Genomic DNA, 27,366 nt, shown 5'->3' on the forward strand with positions numbered 1-27,366 from the left:
ATTTTATACCTATTAAGTGCCTCGGTGATGATGAAGAAAAGAATAATTGCTAGGAAAAGAAAAGTGGCCAAATGTATTATAGCATTCTGTGCAGTTTAACATTCTTTAAGTTACTTACTTTGTAGTCTCTCTTAAGCGTTAATTTAATTTTAAAATTAGGTGCATCTTATAGACTGAACCATGTAATATACTAGAATTCCATGTCTGTCTTGGATATCCTTTTGTTTTCTGTAGAGTTAATAACTTTCCATACCTTCTTTTGCTTGATTACTGTTGTAAAAATATTTAAATATTTGTCTGTCAAGTTTCTGGTTGCTAGATTGTTTTTAGCCCGATTTCTTGACAACTGAACATAAAAAAATCAGTTTTGAGCATCTTCTCTTATTTTCTAGTAGGGGCTAGGATAGTGTTCTGAATTAAGTAGATTTCTTATTTAGCCTAGCAGATCTGAGGTGATCTGAAATTATTTATTTTTTTCCATAAGGAAAGGCTATATTAATGTGTTAGATTAATTCTGATTTCTAAACTTGAGTCCAGATGATGTAAGAAAATTCAAATTGTGTGGAATAAAGAATTAAGAACTTTGAAATTTGTAAATGATCATATTTTTCCTTTTTAGTTAGAATCACATTGTTACATTGCAGTTTTTACTTTATTGATGCGTTTGACTTTTAATTCTGTTGAGGCTGTAGTTTTGGTTTGATACTGCTTGGAGGCAAGAGAATGGAGATCATTCTTGGAAGTCTTTTATTTTAGATTTGACTCTGAATATATTTGTGCTGTTGATGCAAAATAATAATTGTACCAAATGCATCATTCATAGTATTGAAGTTATATCTTGTTAAAATAGTTAACTTTTGTGAGTTCTTATCTATCTAAAGTTCCATTTGAATCTTGAAGTAACGTGTAAGTCTGCTGTTACAGGTTAATTTATGGATATAATAAAATAGATGGAAACTAACATTATAGAGTTATTGAGCGGTAATTGACAGTCTAGTTTAAATTGTATACTGTGTGCTGATTTGCTACACTGATATATTACAAAATGATCCTAGTGTTCCCTGACACTTCTCATCATATTACTTAATTACCATTTCTTTCTTTTTTTTTTTTTATGGTGAGAAAACTACTCTCTTAGCAGCTTTTAAGTATGTAATCTGGTATTGTTAGTGATAATCAGCAGGCTGTACTTAAATCCCCGGAGCTTATTCATCTGTACCCTTTGACCAGAACAACTCCCCTTATCCCCTATCCCCAGGTCCCTGGTAACCACTGCGGTGAGTTCTGCTTTTTTACACTCCACATATAAATGAGGTGACACAGTACTGGTCTGACTTCGTTCACTTACCATCTTGAACGTCATGCATTCAAGGTCCATCCATATTGTCACAAATGGCAGGACTTCATTCTTTCAAATGGCTGACTGACATTTCGTTGGACTTACGTAGCACATCTTCTTTATCTGTCTACTGATGGACCTTTATTTTGTATCCATATTTGGCTGTTGTGAACATGGGAGTGTAGATATCTGAGATCCCGCTTTCATTTTCTTGGGCTATATGCTCAGAAGTGGGATTGCTGGATCATATGTAGCTCTATTTTTAATTTTTTTGAGAACCCTCTGTACTGTTTTTCATAGTGTGTGTACCAACTTATATTCCCACCAGCAGTGTATAAGGATTCCCTTTTCTCCAAATCCTTATCAACCCTTATTTGTTTGTTTGTTTTTTTTAAATGATAGCCATTGATGAATAGCCCTGAGATATTTCATTCTGGTTTTGATTTGCATTTTCCTAATGATTGGTGATATTGAGCACCTGTCTTTGTACCTGTGGACATTTGTATGTTCTTTGGGAAAATGTCTGTTGAGTTCCTCTTTCCATTTTTTTTTTTTAAATTGGATTGGTTTTGTTTTGTTTTTTTGCTGTTGAATTGTATGAGTCCTTATGTATTTTGGATATTAACTCCTATCTGCATATGTATTCCTTATCACTCGTCTCTGCATTATGATTTTTTTTTCCTACAGGATTTTGTTTTCTAACATTCTGGGCATTTGCTTGTCTCTCTTCCATGAGAATTTAAGCTCTGTTAGAGATTTTTTTTCCTCCCTTTGGTCTAACTTGGTCACTTTTTGTATCTTTAATACCTGGAATGATCCTTAGTGTACATTTAAAATCTCTGCTTCTCAGAAATAATGTGGTCTCAATAGGACAGAGCTTCTGAGATAACATGAACATGTAAAGTGTTTAGCTTGGCATGTTGGACATGAAGCACTCATTAATTGTAGTTGTTGAAGGATAAGAAAAGAAAAAATAGAATCAGACATTTCAGATAGAAATATCCTGAATAAGAGAAAACTGCATTCACATCTTAGGGACTAGGGTAGTACTGTTTAGGGGCACACTGGAAAAATAAGGTTGGAAGTATATTGATGCTTTTGAATTGTGGTGTTAGAGAAGACCTTTGAGAGTCCCTTGGACTGCAAGGAGATCCAACCAGTCCATCCTAAGGGACATCGGTCCTGAGTGTTCATTGGAGGACTGATGTTGAAGCTGAAACTGCAGTACTTTGGCCACCTGATGCGAAGAGCTGACTCACTCAAAAAGACCCTGATGCTGGGAAAGATTGAGGGCAGAAAGAGAAGGGGACGACAGAGGATGAGATGGTTGGATGGCATCACCGACTCGATGGACATGGGTTTGGGTGGACTCCGGGAGTTGGTGATAGACAGGGAGGCCTGACATGCCTCCTTCATGGGGTCGCAAAGAGTCAGACATGACTGAGTGACTGAACTGAACTGATATTGTGGAGACTAAGGCATTTGGATTTTGTAGTGTCTAATGAGAAGTAATTGAGTATTTTTAAGGTAGAGGTGCCATCATGTAAGTGGTGGGTTTGGAAGATGAGTCCAACAGAAGTCCTTGAGGTTGACTGGACATCCTTCTGGTGTAGGTTTAACTGGAAATTAATGAAACCTTTAGAAATTTGTAATAAAAGATGAATTTGCAGAGTCATAAATTACACTCAAATTTTAATGGTTTCCTCTCATTGTATAGTAGTATATAATTATGATTTGGTTACAGTGTATATTTTGAATTATTTATGGAATTGCCAACTTTTAATATACTTTTCCATTTAGAACTAAAGCTTTCATTTAAAATAAACCAAGATGTTTATATTGGTAACTAACTTACTAAATATACTAATATAGGGCAGAGTATGTTTAGTCCAGCAAACATTGGTCAACCCCGAAAGACAACATTATCTCCTGCCCAGTTGGATCCTTTTTATACTCAAGGAGATTCTCTGACATCTGAAGATCACCTTGATGACACTTGGGTGACTGTTTTCGGGTAAGGTTTCTAGATAATTTACCTTTAAAGCAACAACGTTTTCTAATGAATATTATCAAATATATTTTAAAAAAAACTAAAATAGTTACACAGCAGACATTCATTTATCCACCTAGATTCACCTAAATTCATCTTTTTTGTTATTGTTGGTACATTTCAGGGTAAGTTGCAGACATCAAAATATATCACCTTGAAATTTCGTCTCTTCTTCTCTTGACATTTCTTTCCCTTCTCCGAGGGATCTTCCCAACCCAGGCCTCGAACCCAGGTCTCCTGCATTGCAGGCAGGTTCTTTACCAGCTGAGCCACAAGGGAAGCCCTTGACATTTCAGCATGTATATTACTTTTTGATTTTTAATAGTTTTTCCATCATTTTTCTGTTTGCCTTTTCTTAAATTATTTTCTGTTCAGCATATTTGCTAAATATTGGAAGAGGGTTGAACCACTAGACTTAGGAAGCCCCTTCCTTTGTTGGAACTGTGTCTATGCTTATATTGGACTTTACCAGTTTTGAACTAACAAGTTGAATTGTATTTGTATATATATGCATACTGTGTCACAGGATTGGTACTTACTAACTATAGAATATTGAACATTAATAGAAACTGTGCATGACAGTCCTAGATGCGTTTGAATAGGTTTTTAGATCCAAAAAAAAGTACTTTAAGGCATCTTAGAAATCATACTGCATCACTCGCAGATGAAAAACTGAAGGGGTAGACAGATTAAGTGGTTTACTCAGAGACCTATATCTAGTTATCAGTAAAACTTCAGCAAAAACCCAGGTTTTTTATTTTCAGGCTATGATTGTTTATACAATACTACATAAGGTTCGTTTCTGAAAGTGTGATGTCATACTGTTGCTGGACCTTACTTAGTTTTGGGGTGAAAAATACAAAAACATAAGAGCTTGAAGGAAGAACAATGCACACAGTAAGTATTAGTGTACTTTATTCAATTTATTCAAATTCAGAGGGATGTGTAAGATTATAGTGAAGTTTTCCTTCTCACCTTTTCCCCAACAGCCACAATTTTTCTCCTTGTAAGGTAGTTATTGCCACCTGTTTTTTGTGTCACCTTCCAGAGAGAGTCGTTGTTGCTGATTCTGTTTAGGTAAAAAGCGGGGTCATATTGCTTTTCCTTGTTCTTCAGAAAGCCCACACTCAGCCCTACGTCCATAGCCGCTGGGTGACTGCTGCTGCTTTTTTTTTCTGTGTTTGTGTTTAAATTTTTGTAGTCTCTCATGAAGTGCTTGTCTGTCTGTTTTTCAATGTATCCGTCCACTCAAGTGTGTTTTTCAAGTTTAGTAATGATGTCACTTTAAAGCTTCCTCAGTAGTTGGATAAATTAATTGAAGTATTATACTTCTGTTAGTCCTTCATTTTTAAGACTTATCCTTTCCCACCCATGTATTTTCTGTTGGTTTTATATTTTAGTAACCCTGCTTATGAGTTTAATTGCAAGAACGGAAACATTTTCTTCGAAGGGATAAAATATCATCTTTTGATTATAGGGAAGTACAGCTAAAAAGTACAGCAAAAATGCATTATATATGTTCTTCCTTTGATAATTTGACTTTTTCCTTCTGACTCAGGGTCATCATGAAATGACATTTATTGTTTTAGGGTAATGATTTTTTAAAAATTTATAATCGGAGGACGGTTTCTTAACTGTTGTGTTTGTTTCTGCCGTACAACGGGTGAATCAGCCATAAGTATACATATATCCCATCCCTCTTGAGTAGGGTGATTCTTTGACAGGATATTGGACTGTTTCTCCTTGGAGTCGTCCTAGACTCCTGGATTTATGTTTTATTTCTCAAGCGCCTCCCTCAAGTGCAGACATTATTTCTCTCTCTGGTTTTGATATTTTTTAGTTCTGCTTTGCAGTCACCCCGACTTTTTTGTTGTTTTCGTTGGAGTTAGAAACCTTACATCCAAACTTACATAACATAAAACAAATTTCCAGTCTTGAATGCAGTATTTTAGTCACATAGATTTTAATATATGAAGTTTCTTATTTATTTTTGTGAGTCACATTTTTTTCCTTTAAGTTTCTAATTCAAGCTCCAGATAACTGAAGTTAGGTTAAGGAAACTCCAGATTTTCAAGTTGAAAATAGCTTTATTATTTGAACTATCAAAGTTATATCTCATTGTGATAGTCAAGGCCTTCAGAACTTTATGAAGAAGAAAGTAAAAATCACTTAGAATTTTCCATACAGAGATACAGCCATTTAAAATTTTGGTAGCCATCTTTTTAATTGATTGTTTACCGTTGATTCTGGTTCTGAGTTTTTGTTTCAGGAACACATTTTTGAATTTTCAGGTGGTGCTCAATATATATTGATATGACTCTGTGTAATGTAATGTTCTTTGCTCTATAATAACCATAGTAGTATATCTCCACCCCACCCCCACAACACACAAGCATATATGCCCATACACATACCCACATAAAGTAAGTTATATGCAGAACTGTGACTTAAAATTTAGAAATTTCAGGGGTGGAATTTGGAGATGGAAAGAAGCAGCTGAGTCAGAACTAATTTTAACATAATTTGCTTTTGGGTGATGGGCAAACAAATAGATTTAACTAATAATAGAGGAAAGCAGAATGATCAAGGGTCTCTTATTAATGTACTAGACAGCTGGGGGGAGTTTATCTTGAAGCGCTTGTAAGTTAATTTGTATTCGTCATTACTGAAGTTGATTGGGCAAGTTTTTTTCCCCAGGTTTCCTCAGGCATCTGCTTCCTATATACTATTACAATTTGCACAATATGGGAATATCTTAAAACATGTGGTAAGTTTTAATTCTTTTCAATTCAAGATTTAAGCTGAGGAAAGATAACCTGTGAATTTGCTGCTGAATGTCTTAAAAGTTTTTCTTTCTTTTTTAAAATTTTCAAAGGATGTATCTCTTGGAGTCTGACAGGCTGGAAGTTGCATGGTATTTGATAAAAAGAGATAGAGAAGATAAATAAGTGAGAGTTTCAGGCTTCCCCCCCCCCTTTAAAAATAGTTAACAGTCTCTTGAAAAAGATTATGACGAATTTTCCAATTTGAGCTTGTTTTTATTGGGGCAAACGAAAGGATATTTCTGACTTGGAGTTCTTAGAGTTTCTTTAGTTTTACAGAGAGCTTTTTTTTTTTTTAATTACCTTGCACAGTAAATTATAAATAACAAATCTTTTTTCTATTGCTAGAGATTGACTTGTTTAATTCCTACAAAAAATCAGATCGATGTATACAGTTTTAAAAAAATTTCATAGCAAGTGTAAATAAGACCTTTGTGTAAGAAACAGTTATCTTTTGAGAATTACTTTGCTTGTAGAGAATATTTGCCACATGTTCTATATATAAGAGATTTAAGAATTAGAGATACTGAGATTGTTTAAATAGAATTTTTGTTGAATTCTAGTATACAGCTTTTTACAGGGCATCAGATAAAAAGTAGAAGCAGATTTATTTTTGTATGTTTCTGTTTTCTAATAGAAAATTTGAATTTTATATACTTTATATTTTAATTTAAGAGAAAACTTCATTTTTTGCAGATGTCTAACACAGGAAATTGGATGCATATTCGTTATCAATCTAAACTGCAGGCCCGGAAAGCCTTAAGCAAAGATGGAAGAATTTTTGGAGAATCTATCATGATTGGTGTAAAACCATGTATAGATAAAGTAAGTTATTGCTGATGTAAGGAAAACAGCTTAATTTATATGAAGAACACAGAACTAAGTACTAACATTGGTGGCGTGTCACTTTGCTTCACTGTGGTGCTTTTGCTTACTTTTTAAAAATGTGATGGATGATGTTATAGCACTCTTTTATGATAAGTCAAAGATATTTAGTCACAATACTCCAGACATAATGTATCCTAACCCCTTCACTCTATAGGTACAGAGGTCAAGAGGTCTTAGGTAACTTACCCAGGGTTGTTAAGGTGAGGCCTACATTCTAGGTCTTTTAACTTTTAATCCATTCCCTTTTTTGTGCAAAGCAGTGTCAGATTCAAGTACTTTAAAGGAGTGGTGCTATTTCAAAATGAACTATTCCATATGAATGGTAACTGAGGGTTACCTTTTGAAAGACTGAAGCTTTTTTTTTTAAATGTAATATCAAATAGATTTATTTACGTGTATATTTTTTAAAACTTCCTAAAAAATGCATTTATTTATTTGGCTGTGCCAAGTCTTGGTCGCAGCACGTAGGATCTTGTTGCCTGACCAGAGATTGAACCTGAGTCTTCTGCATTGGCAGTGCAGCGTATAGCCACTGAACCACCAGGGAAGTTCCTAACTTTTTGTTTTATATTGAAATATAGTTGATTAACAATATTGTGATAGTTTCAGGTATACAGCAAAGTGATTCAGTTTTACATATACATGTATTCTTTTTAAAATTCTTTCCACATTTAAATTGTTACATAATATTGAGCAGCGTTCCCTATGTTATATAGTAGGTCTGCCCATGTTGATTGTCCATTTTAAATATATCAGTGTGTTCATGTCAGTCCCTGTAACGATCCCTTCTGCCCATCCTTATCCCAGCAACCATAAGTTGATTCTCTAAGTCTGTGAGTATCTTTCTAAGTTCATTTGTATCTTTTAAAATTCCATTTATAGGTGATATGTATGATATTTATCTTTCTCTATGTGACTTACTTAGTATGACAATCTCAAGGGCTGTCTGTGTTGCTGTAAATGGCATTATTTCATCATTTTTAATGGCTGATAATACTCCATTGTATATATATGTCACATCTCTATCCATTCTTCTGTCAGTGGATGTTTAGTTTGCTTCCATGTCTTGGCTGTTGTAAGGTGAAGCTCTTTTATTAGTCATTTCTGTTTTAAAATATTTAAATAATACTAAATGTTTATATTGGGCTTCCCTTGTGGCTCAGTTAGTAAACAATCTGTCTGCAGTGCAGGAGATCCAGGTTCGATCTCTGGGTCAGGAAGATCCCCCTGGAGAAGGGAAAGGCTACCCACTCTTGTATTCTTGCCTGGAGACTTCCATGGACAGAGGAACTTGGTGGGCTACAGTCCATGGAGTTGCGCTGAGTTGGACGTGACTGACTCTCACATAGATACACAGAGACATATATTTATATACTTTTAAATAAACTGAGTACACTTTAAACTTTTCTTTGTGGCTTGTAAAATCATGATCATTCTTTAATATATGTGAACTTCTGCCTACCAGGCACTGTTCTTGATACTTATATATATATACATTAGTGCATGAATTAGACATGGCTCCTGCTATTATAATCTACGATTGCTGAGTAGTTGTATAATTATTACATTGTGCTGTAACAGATCATTGTAGAGGCTAGAGGAAAATTTGGGGTTACTGGGTATAAAATAGCACTGGACTTTGATCCCCTACCCACCTCAACTTCCCCCCAAATTCTCTTGTCTTTCTTACTGATTTAACATAGTGTTTGTTAGGAGAGTCTTACTCTTGAGAGTTGATAGTAGATGTTTGAGGTTGTTCAAGTGAGATTTCTGTTTGAGCATTAGATCTCATGCTAGCTAAGAAGCAGGTATTATTTTATCAAGTCTAAAATTATTTGGAAGGTGAATTAGATCAAATAAAGTGTGCTTCTTTTAATGATGTTTTGTTTGGACGTAATAGTGGATAGGGTGTATTATGTTAATCGACAGAAGTTCTTTCTTTCTCCAGAGCGTCATGGAAAACAGTGACAGGCGTGCTTTGTCGTCTCCATCTCTTGCCTTCACACCGCCAATCAAAACCTTAGGTACACCAACCCAGCCTGGAAGTGCTCCTCGGATTTCCACCATGAGACCTCTTGCTACAGCATACAAAGCTTCTACTAGTGACTATCAGGTATTTTAAGGCCTGGATAAAAGAACATACTTTAAAGGCTGTAGTGCATAGTGTGTTCGTTTACCTTTTTCATTGGGTTGATTTGTATGCAATTAAATGCCATTAAATATTTCCTGTTGAAGTTGATTACCTTGATGAAACCAATAACCTTTGTGTTTTTAAATTTTCTGTTTTACAAATTACAGTTTTGGCCAGTGGAAATTTATCTTGAATTTTCAAAAAAAAATCTTTGTCATTTTAAAAAACATTTTGAGAGTTGTTATTTTATTTTTTTCTAAGTTATGTTCGCATATATAAAAAGTTTCTTGTGGACATCTCTGGCATGAGAGAATGTTAAAACTCTATTAGTTGAAAAAAAAAAACAAAAACAACTCTATTAGTTGAGAACTAAATCTGATGGTATCACAAATGAAGAACCTTAGATTGGAAGTAGTTTTGGTGATCAAAGAAAACATTGCCCAGCTCCCATTTCAAAACTAACCATTTCAAAAAAGCTTAAAGGAAAAGTTCATTATGTTTATTGAAGAAAACTAGAAATATTATGACTCTCATTCAGTATATAATTGTCTCCTGCTTAATTAGCCAGGGGTTCTAAACTTGCCCAGCTACAGACACAAGTCCTAAGACAGCAAATAAGACACTTTAATAGAGCAGTTGGACTTCCTTTGAAATTTGGGGATCATTCTAGAACTGGCTTAATTTTTCCTTTTAGTTGTTTTTTTTTCTTTTAATCATCATTTTAAAGTCCTCATCTCCTGTAGCTTTAGTGTTTGTTCATTTTACTAATTGGGCAGCAGATGCACTTTGCTTTGCCAAAGGAGTATAATTTTGCCATTCTTAAAAGCATATGGATCTTCTAACTAAGCCTGTGTTTTAATCTTTAAATAAACAATTTAGTGCTACAAATCCATTTTAGTGTTTGGTACTTTAAAATTAGCTGTTAACTCTAGAATGAACTCTGACACTAAAACCATAACCATATAGTTTTACATATGTGTGTTTTTTTGATAGGTGATTTCTGACAGACAAACACCAAAGAAAGATGAAAGTCTTGTATCCAAAGCAATGGAATACATGTTCGGCTGGTAGTGTAGGAAGAGCTGAGACATCAACTACAAAGGAGAAGACTGCCACACTAAAACAGAGTTAGCAGGGTACTGCTGGATTCTTCGGTTAGTTATATAACCACTCTTGACAGTGTCGGATAGCTGTCTCATACTTCCTTTGGAAGCTTTTTTCTTTAAGAATATAGCATACTTGTAGCTCGCACTTTAAAAGATGCTTGAGATACATTTTAAAGAAACAAATCCCTGTATAGAAGATTTTGGGCTTTCTGTGATAGTGTGTGATTAACTGCAAAAACTCATTGATTATTGTAAATTGTATAATTGAGTTTGTAGTGAGCCTTTGTAGTCTTCATAAGTTGGTGAGGTGAATTTCATGAAGGGTAACTGTACAGCTGCTTCTAACAAGACACAAAGATTATAATTAACAATTTGAATTAGGGTCTTTTATTAATTTAGATAGTATTTAATATTTTAATTATCCTTGTTTATATTTGTCCTGTCCTGGATGATCCTCTTTCAGCCTTGTAAAGCCAATGAAATCTTTTAAAAAACCTGAAGTTTCTTGATAATAAACTTGTCAATTATATGTATTGAGCAGTTTTTGAGAGTGATTTATTAATTAGTACAAAAAGTTTGAAGTCTTCGCAGAAATAGAGAAAATATGTCATGAACCTTCATCTGCCTATAATCCAGCTTTAATAACCATGTAACCACTACTACTTTGCCATGCTAGTTTAATCTCTCTTTTGTTTAAAGTATATCAGAGATGTGATTTTAAATACTTGAGGTTATATCAAAGAAAGAATATTTCCATATGTAATTACCATGTCAGTATCTCACTAAATGAAGAATAATTTCTTAAGTTCTGATATCTAGTCCTTTAAAAAACTTTTTCAGTTGTTTCCAAAATTTGTTTGAAGTTTATAGTTGGTTGGTTTGAGTCACTGTTGAGACCATGTCTACACAGTGTATTTGGTTTTGTCTCTGGAGTGTCTTGAAGTCTAAATTAGTTTCTCTGTTCCTCTCCGCTGGTCAGCACACCTTGATCTGTTGGAAGTACTGTGTGAGTTGCCTCTGTAGTGTCCCACAGACAGGATTTGATGAGTAGTTTTTTTGTTTTACTTATTCTGTCATTTGTCCCGTATCCTAGAAGCTATATCTAGAGAAGGTTAATTAGATTCTGATATCATTTTTTTGAGCAAGAATACTCGATGGTAGCATGGGATACTTTATGTTATACCAGGGGACATTTAGTTCTGGTGGTCCCACTTTTAATCATCCTGAGGTTGGTCACTGGGCACGTGGGCAAAAGCTGGACACTATCATTGGAAAGGTCCCCATTAACTTTCTATATAACATTTTAAAAAGCATGCATTAATGATACTTGAATGAATCAGTTATTAAGGTATGTCAAATGATGCTTTCTTTCATTCCTATTGCACTTATTAGCTGTGATTCTTTTCATACGGAAGAACTTTGGGCCATCCATTAGGGCTGTTTCGTTATCATGGAATACATTCATGCCAGGATGCCAGGATAAATATTTAATTTGTTTCCTTTATCAGTTTTTTTTTTTTTTTTGGTGCCCTGGCAACCTCCACTGCTGTTCTGAGTTAAAAAAACAAAGTTTTTGTGTCCTTTTGTATCACTCTGTACTTATGGCTTTAAGGTTTTTTTTTTTTTTTAATTCACTGTTTCAATTGCTTGCAGATGTTGTCTTACTCAAATTATCCTTGGCCAGTGAAAACCTCCTCAAGCTGGCACTTGTGTGAAAAGGAGGTTGTAATCGACATAATATTTTACCACAGAACATGTATCTAGGTAGTCTGCATATTTCTTTATTTATAAAGAATAACTAAAATAACACCTTGTGTGGAAGGTTTTGATACCCTTTTTAAATTACAGCAAACTACTGTGAAGACTTGTTCTCTGAGATGAAGGGATACTAAAGAATATACTGGGATGGATGAAAATCATTTACCATTACATTTATAAAGTACATTTTACCTGAAACTTTAAGAATCTTTTCCAACTTAAAATAGGATTGTATTTTATATCCTGTTTCATTACATACAGAACTCAGTTATTCAAGGTAGAACTGGATACTTCTCCCATTAAAACTTTTGGATTTGTATTTGAGTTACATTTTTGTAAAAGAGCTGTAGATTTTTGTTTTGAGAGGGCATTTTATTTTCATAGACTTCTCTGGAACATGAAGTTTTGCTTTCTAACTAAAAATATTTTTTTGCTATGGTTGAAATTGTTCTTTTTACCCAGTATTGTCTCTGACCTATCTTCGTATATATCACATCATTTATTTAAAGAGAGCCAGGAAATAGATGACATATATGAGTATGTGTGTGTGCAGAATTGTTGGATGTTTTCGCAGATGAACTGTGGTTTTATTGTTGTTTAGTTGCTAAGTCGTGTCCACCTTCTTGTGACCCCATCGACTGCAGCACACCAGTCTTTCCTCTCCCTCACCATATCCCAGAGTTTGCCTGAGTTCATGTCCATTGAATCAGTGATGCTGTCCAGCCGTCTCATCTTCTCTTTTTGCCTTTGGTCTTTTCCAGCATCAGGGTCTTTTCCAGTGAATTGGCTGTTCGCATCAGGTGGCCAAAGTGTTGGTGCTTCAGCTTCATCATCAGGCCTTCCAGTTAGTATTCAGGTTGATCCCTGTGCTATCCAAGTGACTCTCCAGAGTCTTCACCCGCACCACAATTCAAAAGCATCAGTTCTTCGGTGGTCAGCCTTCTTCATGGTCCAACTCTCACATCTGTATGTGACTGCTGGAAAAATTATAACTTTGGCTTTACGGACCTTTGTCAATAGAGTGGTGTCTTTGCTTTTTAATACCCTGTCTAGGTTTGTCACAGTCTTCCTTCCAAGCAGCAAGCGTCTTCTAATTTCATGGCTGCAGTGATTTCATCCACAGTGATTTTGGAGCCCTAGAAGAGAAATCTGTCACTGCTTCCGCTTTTCCCCCATCTGTTTGCCATGAAGTGAAGGAACCGGGTGCCATGACTTTAGTTTTTTGAATGTTGAGTTTTAAGCCAGTTTTTTGACTCTCCTTCACCCTCATCAAGAGGCTCTTTAATTCTTCGCTTTGCCATTAGAGTGGTATCATTTGCATATCTGAGGTTATTGATATTTCCCCTGGCAATCTTGATTCCACCTTGTAACTCATCCAGCCCTGCATTTCACGTGACATACTCTCCATGTACATTTAAATAAACAGGGTGACAGTATACAGCCTTGTCGTACTCCTTTCCCAGTTTTGAACCAGTCAGTTGTTGCATGTAAGGTTCTCACTTTGCTACTTGACCTGCATACAGGTTTCTCTGGAGATGGGTAAGATGGTCTGGTATTCCCATCTCTACGAATTTTACACAGTTTGTTGTGATCCACACAGTCAAAGGCTTTCGTATAGTCAATGAAGCAAATGTTTTTCTGGAATTCCCTTGCTTTCTCTATGATCCAGCAAATGTTGACAATTTGATCTCTGGCTCCTCTGCCTTCTTCTAAACCCAGCTTGTAAACCTGGACATTCTTCATTCAAGTACTGCTGAAACCTAGCTTGAAGGATTTTGAGCATAACCTTACCATGGGAAGTGAGTGCAGTTGTCTGGTAGTTTGAACATTCTTTAGCCCTGCCCTTCTTTGGAATTAGGATGAAAACTGACCTTTTCCAGCCCTGTGACCACTGCTGTATTTTCCAAATTTGCTCACATACTCAGTGCAGCACTTTAATAGCATCATCTTTTAGTATTTTAAATAACTCGGCTGGAATTCCATCACCTCCACTAGCTTTACTGGTAGTGATGCTTCCTAAGGTCCACTTGAATTCACACTCCAGGATGTCTGGCTCTAGGTGAGTGATCGCACCATCATGGTTATCTGGGTCATCAAGACCCTTTTTTGTACAGTTCTGCTGTGTGGGAACTCTCCACTATGATCCATCTGTCTTGGCTGACTCTGCATGGCATGGCTCATAGCTTCATTGAGTTACACAAACCTCCCCTTTGCCATGACAAGGCAGTGATCCATGAAGGGAATAGTTTTATTACTATTTTTTGACAATAAGAGTGAAGAAATGTAGAAATGGGTTTAGGAGCTTAAGTTTTGCAAAGAAACCAATCTTAGTTAAAAAGATAGTAATCTGTAGCTTCAAAGTTTGCAGTTAAATCCCCTCATTCCTTTCTGAAATATTTTTGCCTTTTTTCCCCAAATGTCTTAATTAGGTTTCATAAAGTGTTGTAAAACTAAGGAGCACTTTCCCTTCCATCTCTCCTGTTGCTACCTGATCTTAACTCTTTTAATGTTCTTACCATTAATTTGTCAGATGTTTACAAAGTGTTTATTTTGTCTTATTCATTATGCTAGTTGCTGGAGATTGAGCAGCAATAGGCATAGGACTTCGATCTTTTTCCCCAAGATTCAAGATGATTGATTTATTTAGTGTTCCCTCCACTCCTTTGCCATTTTCAGTCTTGTTTACCCAAAGTTTGGGTTTCCCAGGTGGCGCAGGAGCAAGAGATGCGGTTTCATCCCTGGACCAGGAAGATCCCCTGGAGTAGGAAATGGCAACCTACTCCAGTATTCTTGCCTGGAAAATTCCATGGACAGAGGAGACATGCGGGTTACAATCCATAGAGTTGCAAAGAGTCTGAGCACGCAGACACACACCCAGAGTTTACCCTTGTTTACCCTTCTTTAGTCTTACTACCTTTATTGGTTCTCCACCCCCCTCATCTTTCCCCACACTATGAAGAAAGAATAATAGAAAAAATAGAATACTAGAAAAAAACAAACTGTTGCATTGTGATTTTTAAATCAAAGTTTAAGTTTGATGTACAGCTTTCTTATCTTCTAACTTGCATGTAAAATAAAGGTTATGGCCATTGACAAATCTTGAGCTAGATGACGTTGTGTTTTGATTTTTTTTTCCCTTTTCAGTTTCATATTTTCTAGCCCATCTGTGTCTCAGATGTCCAGAATAACTTAAATGGCAAATCCTCCATATATATCTTTCCTTCTGTTCGCAGTTCTAGACACTCTCATGTTATGACACTAGGGAGAAAGGTGAGTCTCTGTGTCTCCAGTATCCTGTGAATTGGTTGGCAATAGCTGTGTGATTTAGGGCCTGAAGACACTCCTGTGATTTACACAGTTAACCTTAAATATGCTTCTGCTGCTAAGTTGCTTCAGTCGTGTCCGACTCTGTGTGACCCCATAGACGGCCTGCTACCAGGCTCCCCCGTCCCTAAGATTCTCCAGGCAAGAACACTGGAGTGGGTCCCCATTTCCTTCTCCAATGCATGAAAGTGAAAAGTGAAATTGAAGTTGCTCAGTCGTGTCCGACTCTTAGCGACCTCATGGACTGCAACCTACCAGGCTCCTCCGTCCATGGGGTTTTCCAGGCAAGAGTACTGGAGTAGGGTGCCATTACCTTAAATATAAATACCCTTAAGCCTCAAGTACTTCCCAAACATTTTTTAAAAATCTCAATATGCAGGAAAAGACTAAGTGTAAAATACACTAGTACATTGTAGGTTCAGTCAGACTTGAAAAGGGTTGAGATTTCTATGTGATGTAGAAATCTGATTGAACTTAAAGTTCTTAGTAAGCTTGTAAGACTTCTGGATGTTATTGAAGCAAAAGTGTACGTACTGTGACGCAGAGATTCAGCTTTGGAAGTTCACCTCATGTTAGTAAATAAGTTGAACCAAAATTATTTTAGCTTAAAATTTTTAACTAGATTGTTAAAAGGTAATGTAATAATGTAAGGTGAAAATAATCCCTCTGATATTTTTAAATAGCTCTCCAAAGTGGGTATCTGACTATCTTGGTCTAATACTCATTTTCTTGACTCAGTGTTCTTATATTAATTTCAGTAAACATGCTGATAACCTATACAGTTCAAATTACTATAATTCTAGCTGGTTAATTAAAAGGTAGTGTTTAAAGTTACTGGAATTTGCTTTTTATAATGATTAAAAGCATAGATTTTGGAGTGAGACTATTTTTAACTCCTGTGTCTGTCTGATAGCTATATAACCTTGGATAAGTTACTTAACATTTTTTGTGCCTCAGCCTCATCATGTATAAAATAATGATAGTATATTCGTCATTGGATTGTTAAGATTAAATGTGGTTTACATGTAAATCACTTAGAATAGCGTCTGGCATGCACTATGCATCCATTAAACATTAACTATTAATAGTTAATATGCTTGCTAATTAGTCTCATTAAAAAAATGAGTATGTGACGGATTAAAGATGGCTGCCAATTTTTGCTATTCCTCCCTATTGAGCCACAGGATCTATTTCTCCTTCCTGTGTGTCTGTGTGTGTATGTGTTTACCTGATATAATACAGTGTAAGTGATGGTATGCCAGGCCCAGAACTAGCCTATTAGAAGATCAGCAACTTCCACCTTGGTCTCTTGAACTCCTGATCTCCCAGGTGGGAAGACCCATTATCCCATGGGAGAGATATGGAAAGGGCCCGAGACTGCATGGAATGGGAGAGGGACTTAGCTCTCAACAAAGCCTTCTGTTGACAAGGCACCAAGTATGCCACTGAGGGTGTCACAGACTCTTAGTATAGCCTAGCTGCCAGCTCAGAATCACCAGGAGCCCATTCATATCGTGGAACAGGAGAATTACCCAGCCAAGACTTGTATGAATTCCTGATTGACAAGATCGTGAGATATAAGAGTAAATGGTCGTTGTTTCAAGCTACTAAGCTTAAGGGAGGTAGGTTATGGAGCAGATGAAACAGAGGTAAGAACACATTACACATGTCTTGCCTAAAATCACATAGATATATAGTGATAGCAATTGGACAGAAACTCAGATTCTTTAGAGTGCAGTGTTGTGGAATTATAGTGTATTTTCTTTAAAACTTAAGATTATTTGATTTTTAAATCATTTAATTAAGATGCATTGGAGTTGAGACGTGTTTTAACGAATGTCCTAGATTCCAATTGTGGCTGTAAAAGTAGCTATTATGTAATAGAATATTTAAAAAGAAAGTGTTAAAAACTATACATGAGTTATTTTTGGTCTTATAAAGTTTCTTAAGAATTTACAATATGTAAAGCATCAACTCAGCATAAATCACTGCACACATTTAATTGTGAATATTTAAACATCATTAAAGTTTGATAAATTCTTCATTTAAATATTCTACATTCTCTTTGTGCCAGCACTTATTATCTAGGGTTAGGCTTCCCTTGTGGCTCAGCTGGTAAAGAATCCACCTGCAGTGCAGAAGACCTTGGTTCGATCCCTGTGTTGGAAAGATCCCCTGGAGAAGGGAAAGGCTACCCACTCCGGTATTGTGGCCTGGAGAATTCCATGGATTCTGTAGTCCATGGGGTAGCAAAGATTCAGACATGACTGAGTGACTTTCATTCATTCATTCATTCATTAAGGCAGAGGGAAATTGGGGGACACAAAGGCATCTCTTGCCCAGAGGACACATGTGGATGGTTTAGCTCCAAGTTTCTGCAGTCAGAACTCTCAGGGCAGTGTATGCTGGAATAGACACTGGGAAGAGACTCAAAACCTTTTTCTGGGATGTGTCAGTGAAATAAGTATCTTTGGAGCCTTTGGGTCATATCTTAAATGATCAGGTTATTGATTAATCAGTAAAGATACTTTTATAAATTTAAGCTGTCTCTTCCTGGCTGTTTTCTTGTAAGTAGCTAAGTCTAGCAGAAATAGTTTTTGAAGTGTAATTTCAAGTGGAATTTAACTGGTTAAATTTTTTTATTGTTGAAAACATCCATTCGTGTTCCTATTACTTCAGAAAAATGTTTAACTCAAACTGCGGATGTGCCTCCATCTTGTGGTGACTGTCTGAAGTGTCCAAAATGAAAAAGTTTTAGAGTAAACCTGAGATAAAAAGGCATTGTTGTATTCAAGTTTTTGGAACTGATGACAGCTTCTTTTTTACATCTTTGATTCTTTTTGCCTTTTTTGTTTGTTTTTTGTGTACTTGGTGTTAGTCTTACTGTATATTTACTTTTATCACAAAAGATCAAAAGTATTTTTTAAAGGGAATGGACAGTTATAAATAAGTCATTTTTTCCCAAAATTTTCTTTTGAGCCAGAATAAAAGAAATATTGATCTTAATGAATTAAAATATGAAAACACTGAGTAATATCATTGGTTTAAAAAGGATAAATTGGTAAGGATCAAGGAAATAATTCATTATTTCAGACAGCTCTATGGCAGTTCACTTGACTTACAAAAAGAACATAAACATGTACATGTAATCCCATCCATCCGTCAATATTTCGAAAACTTCATTCAACTACCAATTCAAGTAATACTTATTGAGCTCCCAGTGTCTGCTACAGGGCGTCCCTGGTGGCACAGGAGTTGCAGGTTTTATCCCTGGGTGGGGAAGATCTGGAGTAGGAATGGCAACCCATTCCAGCATTCTTGCCTGGGAAATCCTATGGACAGGAGTTTGGTGGGCTACAGTCCAGGGGGTCGCAAAAAGAGGGGGTTGAGCTGGACACATCTCAGCAACTAAACAACAATGTGTTTAATCAGTAGTAGCCTTGGGTTACATCAGAGGGATAAAGATACTCTTGTGGAACTAATACTCAGTGGAAAGAGACAACAGGAAATAATCATAGTAAATAAGTTACAGTTTAGTTCCTCAGTTGTATCTGACTCTGTGACCCCGTGGACTGCAGCATGCCAGGCTTCCCTGTCCATCACCAACTCCCAGAGCTTATTCAAACTCATGTCCATCAAGTCGGTGATGTCATCCAACCATCTCATCCTTGGTCATCCCCTTTCTACTGCCTTCAGTCTTTCCCAGCATCAGACTCTTTTCCAGTGAGTCAGTTTTTCACATCAGGTGGCCAAAGGATTGGAGTTTCAGCTTCAGCATCAGTCTTTCCAATGAATATTCAGGACTGATTTCCTTTAGGATGGACTGGTTGGATCTCCTTGCAGTCCAAGGGACTCTTCAAAAGTCTTCTGTAACACCACAGTTCAAAAGCATCAATTCTTCAGCACTCAGCTTTGTTTATAGTCCAATTCTCACATCCATACATAACTACTGGAAGAACCATAACTTTAACTAGATGGACATTTGTTGGCAAAGTAATGTCTCTGATTTTTAATATGCTGTCTAGGTTGGTCATAACTTTTCTTCCAAGGAGCAAGTGTCTTTTTAAATTTCATGGCTGCAGTCATCATCTGCAGTGATTGGGGAGCCCAAAAAGGTAGTCTGTCACTGTTTCCATTGTTTCCCCATCTATTTCCCATGAAGTGACGGGACCAGATGCCATGATCTTAGATTTCTGAATGTTGAGTTTTAAGCTAACTTTTTCACTCTCCTCTTTCACTTTCATCAAGAGGCTCTTTAGTTCCTCTTCGTTTTCTGCCATAAGGGTGGTGTCATCTGCATATCAGAGGTTACTGATATTTCTCCCGGCAATCTTGATTCCAGCTTGTGCTTCATCCAGCCCAGCATTTCTCATAATGTACTCCGCATATAAGTTAAATAAACAGGATGACAATATACAGCCTACTTCACGTACTCCTGAAGGGTAATAGGTGTTATATGGGGTAAAAACACAGTCAAACACTGGCACTCATGGTAGGCCTCATTAAGAAGGTGAGATTTGAGCAAAGACTTGACGGATGAGATTTCTAGATGAATCTGGGGAAGAGCTTCAGCCAGAGGGAACAAAAAGGACAAAGGCAGGAGTTGTGTGTTCAAGGAAGCTAGGGTTGCATGAGCAGGGGAAGACTAGTAGGAAAAGCGATCAGAGGTAGTGGAGACTCGGATAACATAGGATCTTAGAGACCTTGGTAAGGGCTTTCCCTTTTCTCTTTGTGGTAGACACTAGTGGTCCCCAGAGTCTGGGAGTCTGCTACTTACATGGCAAGGGAGCTATGCAGATGTCATTAAGGATATGGACCTTGACAATAGGTAAACATGCAAAGATACTGAACATCACTAATCAAAAGCAAATCAAAACCACAGTGAGATACCACCTCACACCTGTTAGAATGGCTATTATAAAGAAGACAAAAAATATCAAGCATTGGCAAGGATGTGGATTAAAGAAAATCCTTGTGCATCCTTGGGAGGAGTGGAAATGGATGCAGCCATTGTGGAAAATGGTATGGAGTTCCCCCCAAATTAAAAACTGAACTGCCACGTGATCCAGCAGTCCTACTTAGGGTTATTTATTTGAAGACAACAAAAACAATAACCTGAAATATATGCACATCTATTTATTGCAGCATTATTTATAATAGCCATGATGTGGAAACAACGTGTGTCCATTAGACATATGAATGGGTCAAGAAATGAGGGAGGGATATATATGTATATGATGGGATATTATTCAGCCATGTGGCTCAGCTGGTAAAGAATCTGCCTGCAATGCAGCACGCCTGGCTTTGATCCCTGGGTTGGGAAGATCCCCTGGAGAAGGGAAAGGCTACCCACTCTGGTATTCTGGCCTGGAGAATTCCATGGGCTGTATAGTCCATGGGGTCGCAAAGAGTTGGACACGACTGAGTGACTTTCACTTTCTTTTCATGAAAAGTGAAATCTTGCCATTTGTGGCACCATGGATAGAACTTGAGGGCAGTATGCTAAATGAAGTAAGTCAGATGGGGAAGACAAATAATGTATAATCTCACTTACATGTGGAATGTTAAACGAAACAAAACCAAGCTCACAGCCTGAGAGAACAGATTGGTGGCTGCCAGAGATGGGGTGTGGGGGGACAGAATGAGTGAAAGGAGTCACAAGATACTGTACAAACTTCCAGTTATAAAATAAATCATGGAGTGTAATGCACAGCATGGAGTTAATAATACTGTGTTGCATATATGAAAGTTGCTGAGAGTAGATCTTAAATGTTACCACAAGAAAAATGATTTTAACCATGTGTAGTGATGGATGTTACCTTGGCTTATTATTGTGATCCTTTCCTATTACATACAGATATCATTGTTATACACATGAAACTAATAAAATGTTATATGTCAATCTTCAATTTAAAAAAATTTATGTAATTGAAGTGTAGGTGATTTACAATGTGTTTACAACGTGTTAGTTCCAGGTGTACAACAAAGCGATTCAGATATATATATATATAGAGAGAGATACTGATATATTTTCAGATTCTTGTAGGTTATTACAAAATATTGAATATAGTTCCCTGTGCTGGACAGTAGGTCCTTGTTGGTTATCTGTTTTGTATATATAGTATTGTGTCTGTGTGTTAGTCGTTCAGTTGGTTTGACTCAGTGCAACCCCATGGATTATAGCCTGCCAGGCTCCTCTGTCGATGAAATTCTCCAGGCAAGAATACTAGAGTGAGTTGCCATTCCCTTCGTCAGGGGATCCCAAATTCCTAATATATCCCTCCCTCCCCTTTTCCCCTTTAATCATCAGTTCAGTTGCTTAGTCATGCTCGACTCCTTGCGACCCCATGGAATGCAGTATGCTAGGCTTCCCTGTCGATCACCAGCTCCCAGAGCTTGCTCAAGCTCATGTCCATCAAGTTGGTGATGCCATCCAACCATCTCATCCCCTTTAATCAATTAAAAAAAAAAAAAGCAAGCAAGCAAACAAAAGGGTATGGCCCTTGAGTTGGGAAGAGTATATTGGTTACTCAGGTGGACCCAATTTAATCAATCACTCCTTAGGCTGCTCAGAGGATCCCCTCTCCTCCCAAGTCAGAAGTAGAGCTTCTGAGAAGAGCTGTCAGCTGACAGCAAGCAATTGGAGACAGTCCTACAACTGCTGAATTCTGGAATCAGCCAGAATTGGTAAGAAAACATTCTCTCCTGACACCTTGGAAAAGGAACACATCTCTGCTAACTTCTGGATTTTGGCCTTCTAAGACTCAGATTCATTTGAGCTCTCTGGACTTCTGATCTATTGGATCTGTGAGTTAATAAATTTGCACTGTTTTAAGCTGCTAAATTTGTGATAATTTGATTTGGCAGTAACAGAAACACGACAGCAATTGGATCCTTTCTAGCAGAGGAGTATTATGGTAGGACTTGCGTCCTTTTTACTAATTATGCAAATTTCTGTGCTCTCTTGACCTAATACAAGTGGTTTTTTACAATTAATCTCTCACTAAAGTCAATCACCTTCTGACTTTTGGTAGTTGAAAGCTGAGTAATTTATATCCTTAACAGCAGATACTGTTTTGACAGTTTGAAAAGCCTTTTTACATTTTCTTAATTTCAGCTTTAATATATATTTCTTTTCCAAGAAGTGCAGATTAATATGATCTGGAACATTTAAATAAAGTTACTTCATTCTCTTTGGGAAAAATGACACTATCTGTAGCAAAGTCCGGCTTTAATTGTCTCTGAAGCCAGTCTTTACCATTTCCTTTTTAGCCCCTTTTTTTACATTTTTTCCTTCCCATAAAGTAAGTCCTTAATAAAACTGAAGTTACTAAAGGAATAAAAAGCTATTAAGATTGTCTTTAAACTGCTGTCTCAATATTTCTTAAAATTTGGTTGTATTTTCCATAGCATTCTGCTTTGGCTGTCTCAAGCAGAAGCAGCATATGCGTTTTTTGAGTCAATTCTCAGTAAATAACTCTTTTAAGTTTGTATAGAATAACAACTTACTAAAACCTAGTTCATTTGAGGCACCACATTTCAGCTTGGAACCACAGAGCTTCTCCATCAGCTATGGATAAGAAATTGTAGTTCTAAGGAAAACCTCTAGGCCAACATGCAGAAAGGCCCAAAATGGGACTCAGCAGTTACTCAGAGAATGTTTTTACAAAGAGATTTCCTCAAAATCATCTGTGTTCAGTATATTAATAGTATACATATTGATGGAAGCTAGTCCTCTGTTGTGCTTTTGTGTTTCAAAATAATTGAATAACTGCACTAGGAGGACACTAGCTTTAAAAAAATCATTTTGAAGTGGTAGAACTATAATAAGTAAACATTCTTGGGGACAAACTCCCATCTCTCTGGAGAAGAAAGAATTTAATCCCCTTTCTTTGTGGTAAAGTGCTGGGCACAGTGGATATTACTGCTCCCACAGCTTTATAAAGTAAAAAAATATGAAATTACTTTACTAAGTTTCATTTATGCATTGTAAATTAAACCAAACATCAGGCAGTTGGTTTTCTTAAGGGTCAATAAAGCCTGGTCACACACTGAATCTTTAGCATAATACAATTTCTCCTGGCAGAAAGTTTCTGTTCCTACTAAAAACCCTAACTCCAATGTAACATTGTCAGATTTAAGTTAAAACATTTGAAATATTAATGATCAGTATTATGATTCACTAGGAAAGAGAAGTTCGTACTTTGTATTACTGAAAAGCCAGGAGACTGAGGGCTTTAATGTAAAATTTAATGTAAACTTATTCATAATAAGTTAAGCAGCTGCATTCTGAGATTTGGGGGGACCCAAACTCTAGTCAGACCTAGAACATTCCACTTCTGCAAATTAAGACTTTATTATTAGGTTGCCCTTCTAATTCAGTCCTAAGAACACAATGATCAATTACCTGTGCCAAAGGTACAGATTTATTTCAAGTTATTCTGACTAATGCTTTGACTTGACTACCCTTTACGGCAACCACACCAACCTGTTTTCGACAATTAAGTATTGCGACCTGGTCGCTATCACTCTGCTGCTGCCCCTGCTGAACTCAAGGAGCCCGGTTCAGTGGCAGCAGTTCCTGTCTTTTCTGGCCTGCAAAGAAGAGCCAGCTCAGAGCTTTGAAGATGCCGGGGTGCCCCCCATGAGTGTTTATTACATGGTCTTGGGGAAAGGAGTGTCCTTTGGACTCCTCAGGAGATACAGAATTGGGGGGTAGATGAGCAAGTCTACATGATGAATTCATTCTAGCATCCAATCTATCTAAGCCTTTGGTATCTTTCCTCTTCCAGATTTTCCAGAGTATTATCTGGGGACCCTTTGGGGTTGCTGAGAGCCTTGTTTAGTATCTATGAACTCAAAAAACTTTTTTCATAATAATAAGACATTATTTTGCCTTTTCCATTCTTACGTGAGTACTCTAGAGTTTTTCAGAGGCTAAATGATATGTGATGATAATATCTCTATGATGGCTAATGGAATATGTGGTTGTGTGTTCTTGTGTTCTAAATTTGGTGACAGGGGAGTTCTCAGTGTTTTCTGAGTGTGAAGAGGTGCTGAGACTAAAAAGTGTGAGAAGCAATGCACTATAGTCTCTCAAGGAAGTTCTCATTTCAACTTTATTTAGAGTGAGCTACCTTTGATTTAATAGATTTTTCTCAGTTGTATTTTTAATTGGACTGATATCTGCCCTAATATTTAGCTTTTTATCCATTTCCTTTAGTTTTTTTTTTTTTTCCCCTAGTTTCTTAACATAGACCCTAAGTCATTGGTTTCAGATATTTCTTCTTTTCTAATTTAGGCACTTGATGCCATACACTTTTCTTTAAGTATTGCTTTAATGGTATTCTATACATTTAAAAATGTTGAATTTTAATTTTCATGTAGTTCAAAATATTTAAAAATTTCTCTCAAGATTTCTTCTTCGACTTATTTATTTAGATCTGTCTTGTTTATTTACCATATATTTGAGGATTTTCCAAACTCCTTCCTATTGATTTCTAGATAGTTCTGTTACGATTTGAAAATGTAATTTTATGATTTCTATTCTTAAGATTAGATCTTATTTGTTTTATGTCCTTGAAGATGCTCTGTCTTGTATGTTTCATATACATTGGAAATAATTGGGAATAGACCATATATTAGAACGTTTCAGAATAATAAAAAAAATGACATATGCAGTGATAGATAGATAACAAAAGAGCCCAATTATTCACCTTATATCCCCTTTGGAATGTGACTTTGCAGTTTCTTGCATTACAGAGTGAGGTCCATCTCTCCACTCTTTGAATCTGGGATGGTATAGTGAGTTGCTTTGACCAATGGAGTCAATGGAAATGATAGTGTAAAAGTCCCAAGTCTAGGCCAACCCTTGCACTCTTCTTTCTCTCTCTTGCAATTATCCTGCTATCACCATAAAAGCAAGCCTAGGTTAGCCTAGTGGAGCATGAGAGAGTAGGTGGAACAAAGTTGAGACCTCCCACGTATTTTGAATCCACTCAAGTTTGGCCCAGATCAGCAGAGCTGCCTGGCTAACCCTGGCTGATAACAGGGATCTGAGTGAGGTGGGCTAAGACCTGACTGCCCAGCTGACTGACAGGAGAAACAGGAAAGGTTGTTATTTAAGATTCTAAGTTTGGGGGATAGTTTATTAAAATGCACGTGATAATTGATAATTGACACATGGTCCAAGTCTAAACTTATTCAAAGCATGTTTACATGGAAACAGGTAAAAAAAGAGTTACAGACTCAGATTTACAGTATTACAACTTTTGTGGTGACAGAACTTCATAGTTCTTCACAAAGGCACATCTCTCCCTCATTCTACCTTTGATTACTTGCATCTATTTAAAATAAAATCTTATTCAGTAATTCTTTTAGACAGAAACAAATGAAAGACTGTTTAGTCTAATGATTCAGTGTGCACACTCTGGGGATAGAGTCTTCCACCCACCCAAGATCTATATGATCTTGAGAGATGATACTAATGCCTACCACATGGAGCTGTTGAAAGGGTGAAATGAATTAATGTTTATCAAGTGCTTAGAAGAGTGCATGGCAAGTAGTAAATACAGCTGACACTTGAACAAGAAGGACTTATACTGTGTTGGTCCACTTATACTCAAATTTTCTTCCACTAAATGCATACTAGAGCAGGATGCCATCTGAGGGTTGGCTAAATCTGTGGATGCGGAACTGTGGATACTGAGGTTTCACTGAATAGTTATACCTCATCGACTGCGTGGAGGGTTGGTGCCCTTAGCCCCGAGGGTCAACTGTATTATAAAAGTAAATGTTAAGCAAGTTATTCTTAGTTTCATTAAATGCAGACATCCTGTTACTGGGAAATTACAAAGCTTATGCACTTAAATTACTTCATAAAGAAGTCAGTCTTCAAGAGTAATTTTATTAGTAAGTTTGATATATCTACTATGCTTGAAATATTTTATTCTATTCCCAATGACAGCACTCGAAATTTTACTGAGACTTACTTGCTGGTAGAAAGATGGAGGAGGCAGTAGAAAAGTAATCGCACTTACAGGTCAGTTCACAGAGCAAATGTACATTCTGTTAAATGTTCTAAAGAAGTCTTTCTTGAGTGATTTTAGAATATAAAAGTTTGAGGTTAGCAATTCTGTGACTACTAAAAAAAAAAAAAAAGCCCCTGAACTCCTTGCAGCTTTAAAAACATTTTAAAAATTTTAGCTTTGGCTTTTTTGCTGGGCATAATGCTAATTATATTAGTATTCAACTGTAAGACCCTTTTCTTCCTGCTAAAAATAGTGATTTGAGGCTCCTAAAATAGTTATTTACATTTTATATTAAGCTTGATAGACGCTGCTTTAATTTTTTATTTTTTAAAACCACAGTTTGTGTTAAAGAGATTTTTCTAAAGTGTGAAAAAATATTTTTATAGGGATTACACTGTCAAAGGTCAGAAGGAAATATAGTATAACTATGTTCTGTAGGTATATGTCTGTACTTGTACTTTGGTTCTTTCCAATATGCATTTGAGGTACCTAAAAATATACTATTACAGGATGAAAATTATTTAGAGGGAACACCAATTGAAGAACATAAAAGGAAATTGTTTCTTCCTTTCGTGTATTCCTTTCTTTTTCTTTGCTTTTCTGTTTAAGAATATTTTTGCATGGAGTAGAAAATCAGATGTGATAGAAAAGTTGATATCACCAAATTTATAATAAGGAGACTATATATTCTAAGAAGTTGCTGACCCATTTGGAGGTTGAAGCAAAGCAGAATTTTCAGGACTAGAAAGTCATCGATAGGTATGATCTAATGTCATATCATATGTTAATATTTATCTAATATACAGTTAACTCCAATTCACTGATTACTTTTTGGGATGAAATAGAATTAGAGCAAAAGGCTTGAGGAATTCTGTGGTCTCCTTGATGTAGATTGTATAGAACTCATCTGTATAGTGT

General features: G+C 36.4%; 1 protein-coding gene across 1 annotated transcript in view; it reads left to right on the top strand.

The window, feature by feature from the left end:
* The window catches only part of NUP35 (nucleoporin 35), a 33,651-nt gene extending 22,782 nt beyond the window's left edge, over positions 1-10,869 (top strand). The window contains exons 5-9 of the mRNA XM_040227762.1: positions 3,212-3,353; positions 6,087-6,156; positions 6,908-7,036; positions 9,048-9,212; positions 10,224-10,869. Of these exons, the coding sequence (XP_040083696.1) occupies positions 3,212-3,353; positions 6,087-6,156; positions 6,908-7,036; positions 9,048-9,212; positions 10,224-10,301 (584 nt within the window). The 3' untranslated portion in view covers positions 10,302-10,869. The remainder of the gene's footprint in view (positions 1-3,211; positions 3,354-6,086; positions 6,157-6,907; positions 7,037-9,047; positions 9,213-10,223) is intronic.
* Positions 10,870-27,366: the final 16,497 nt, after the last annotated feature.

Source organism: Oryx dammah, unplaced genomic scaffold, assembly GCF_014754425.2.
Source record: "Oryx dammah isolate SB20612 unplaced genomic scaffold, SCBI_Odam_1.1 HiC_scaffold_27, whole genome shotgun sequence".
NCBI lineage: Eukaryota > Metazoa > Chordata > Mammalia > Artiodactyla > Bovidae > Oryx > Oryx dammah.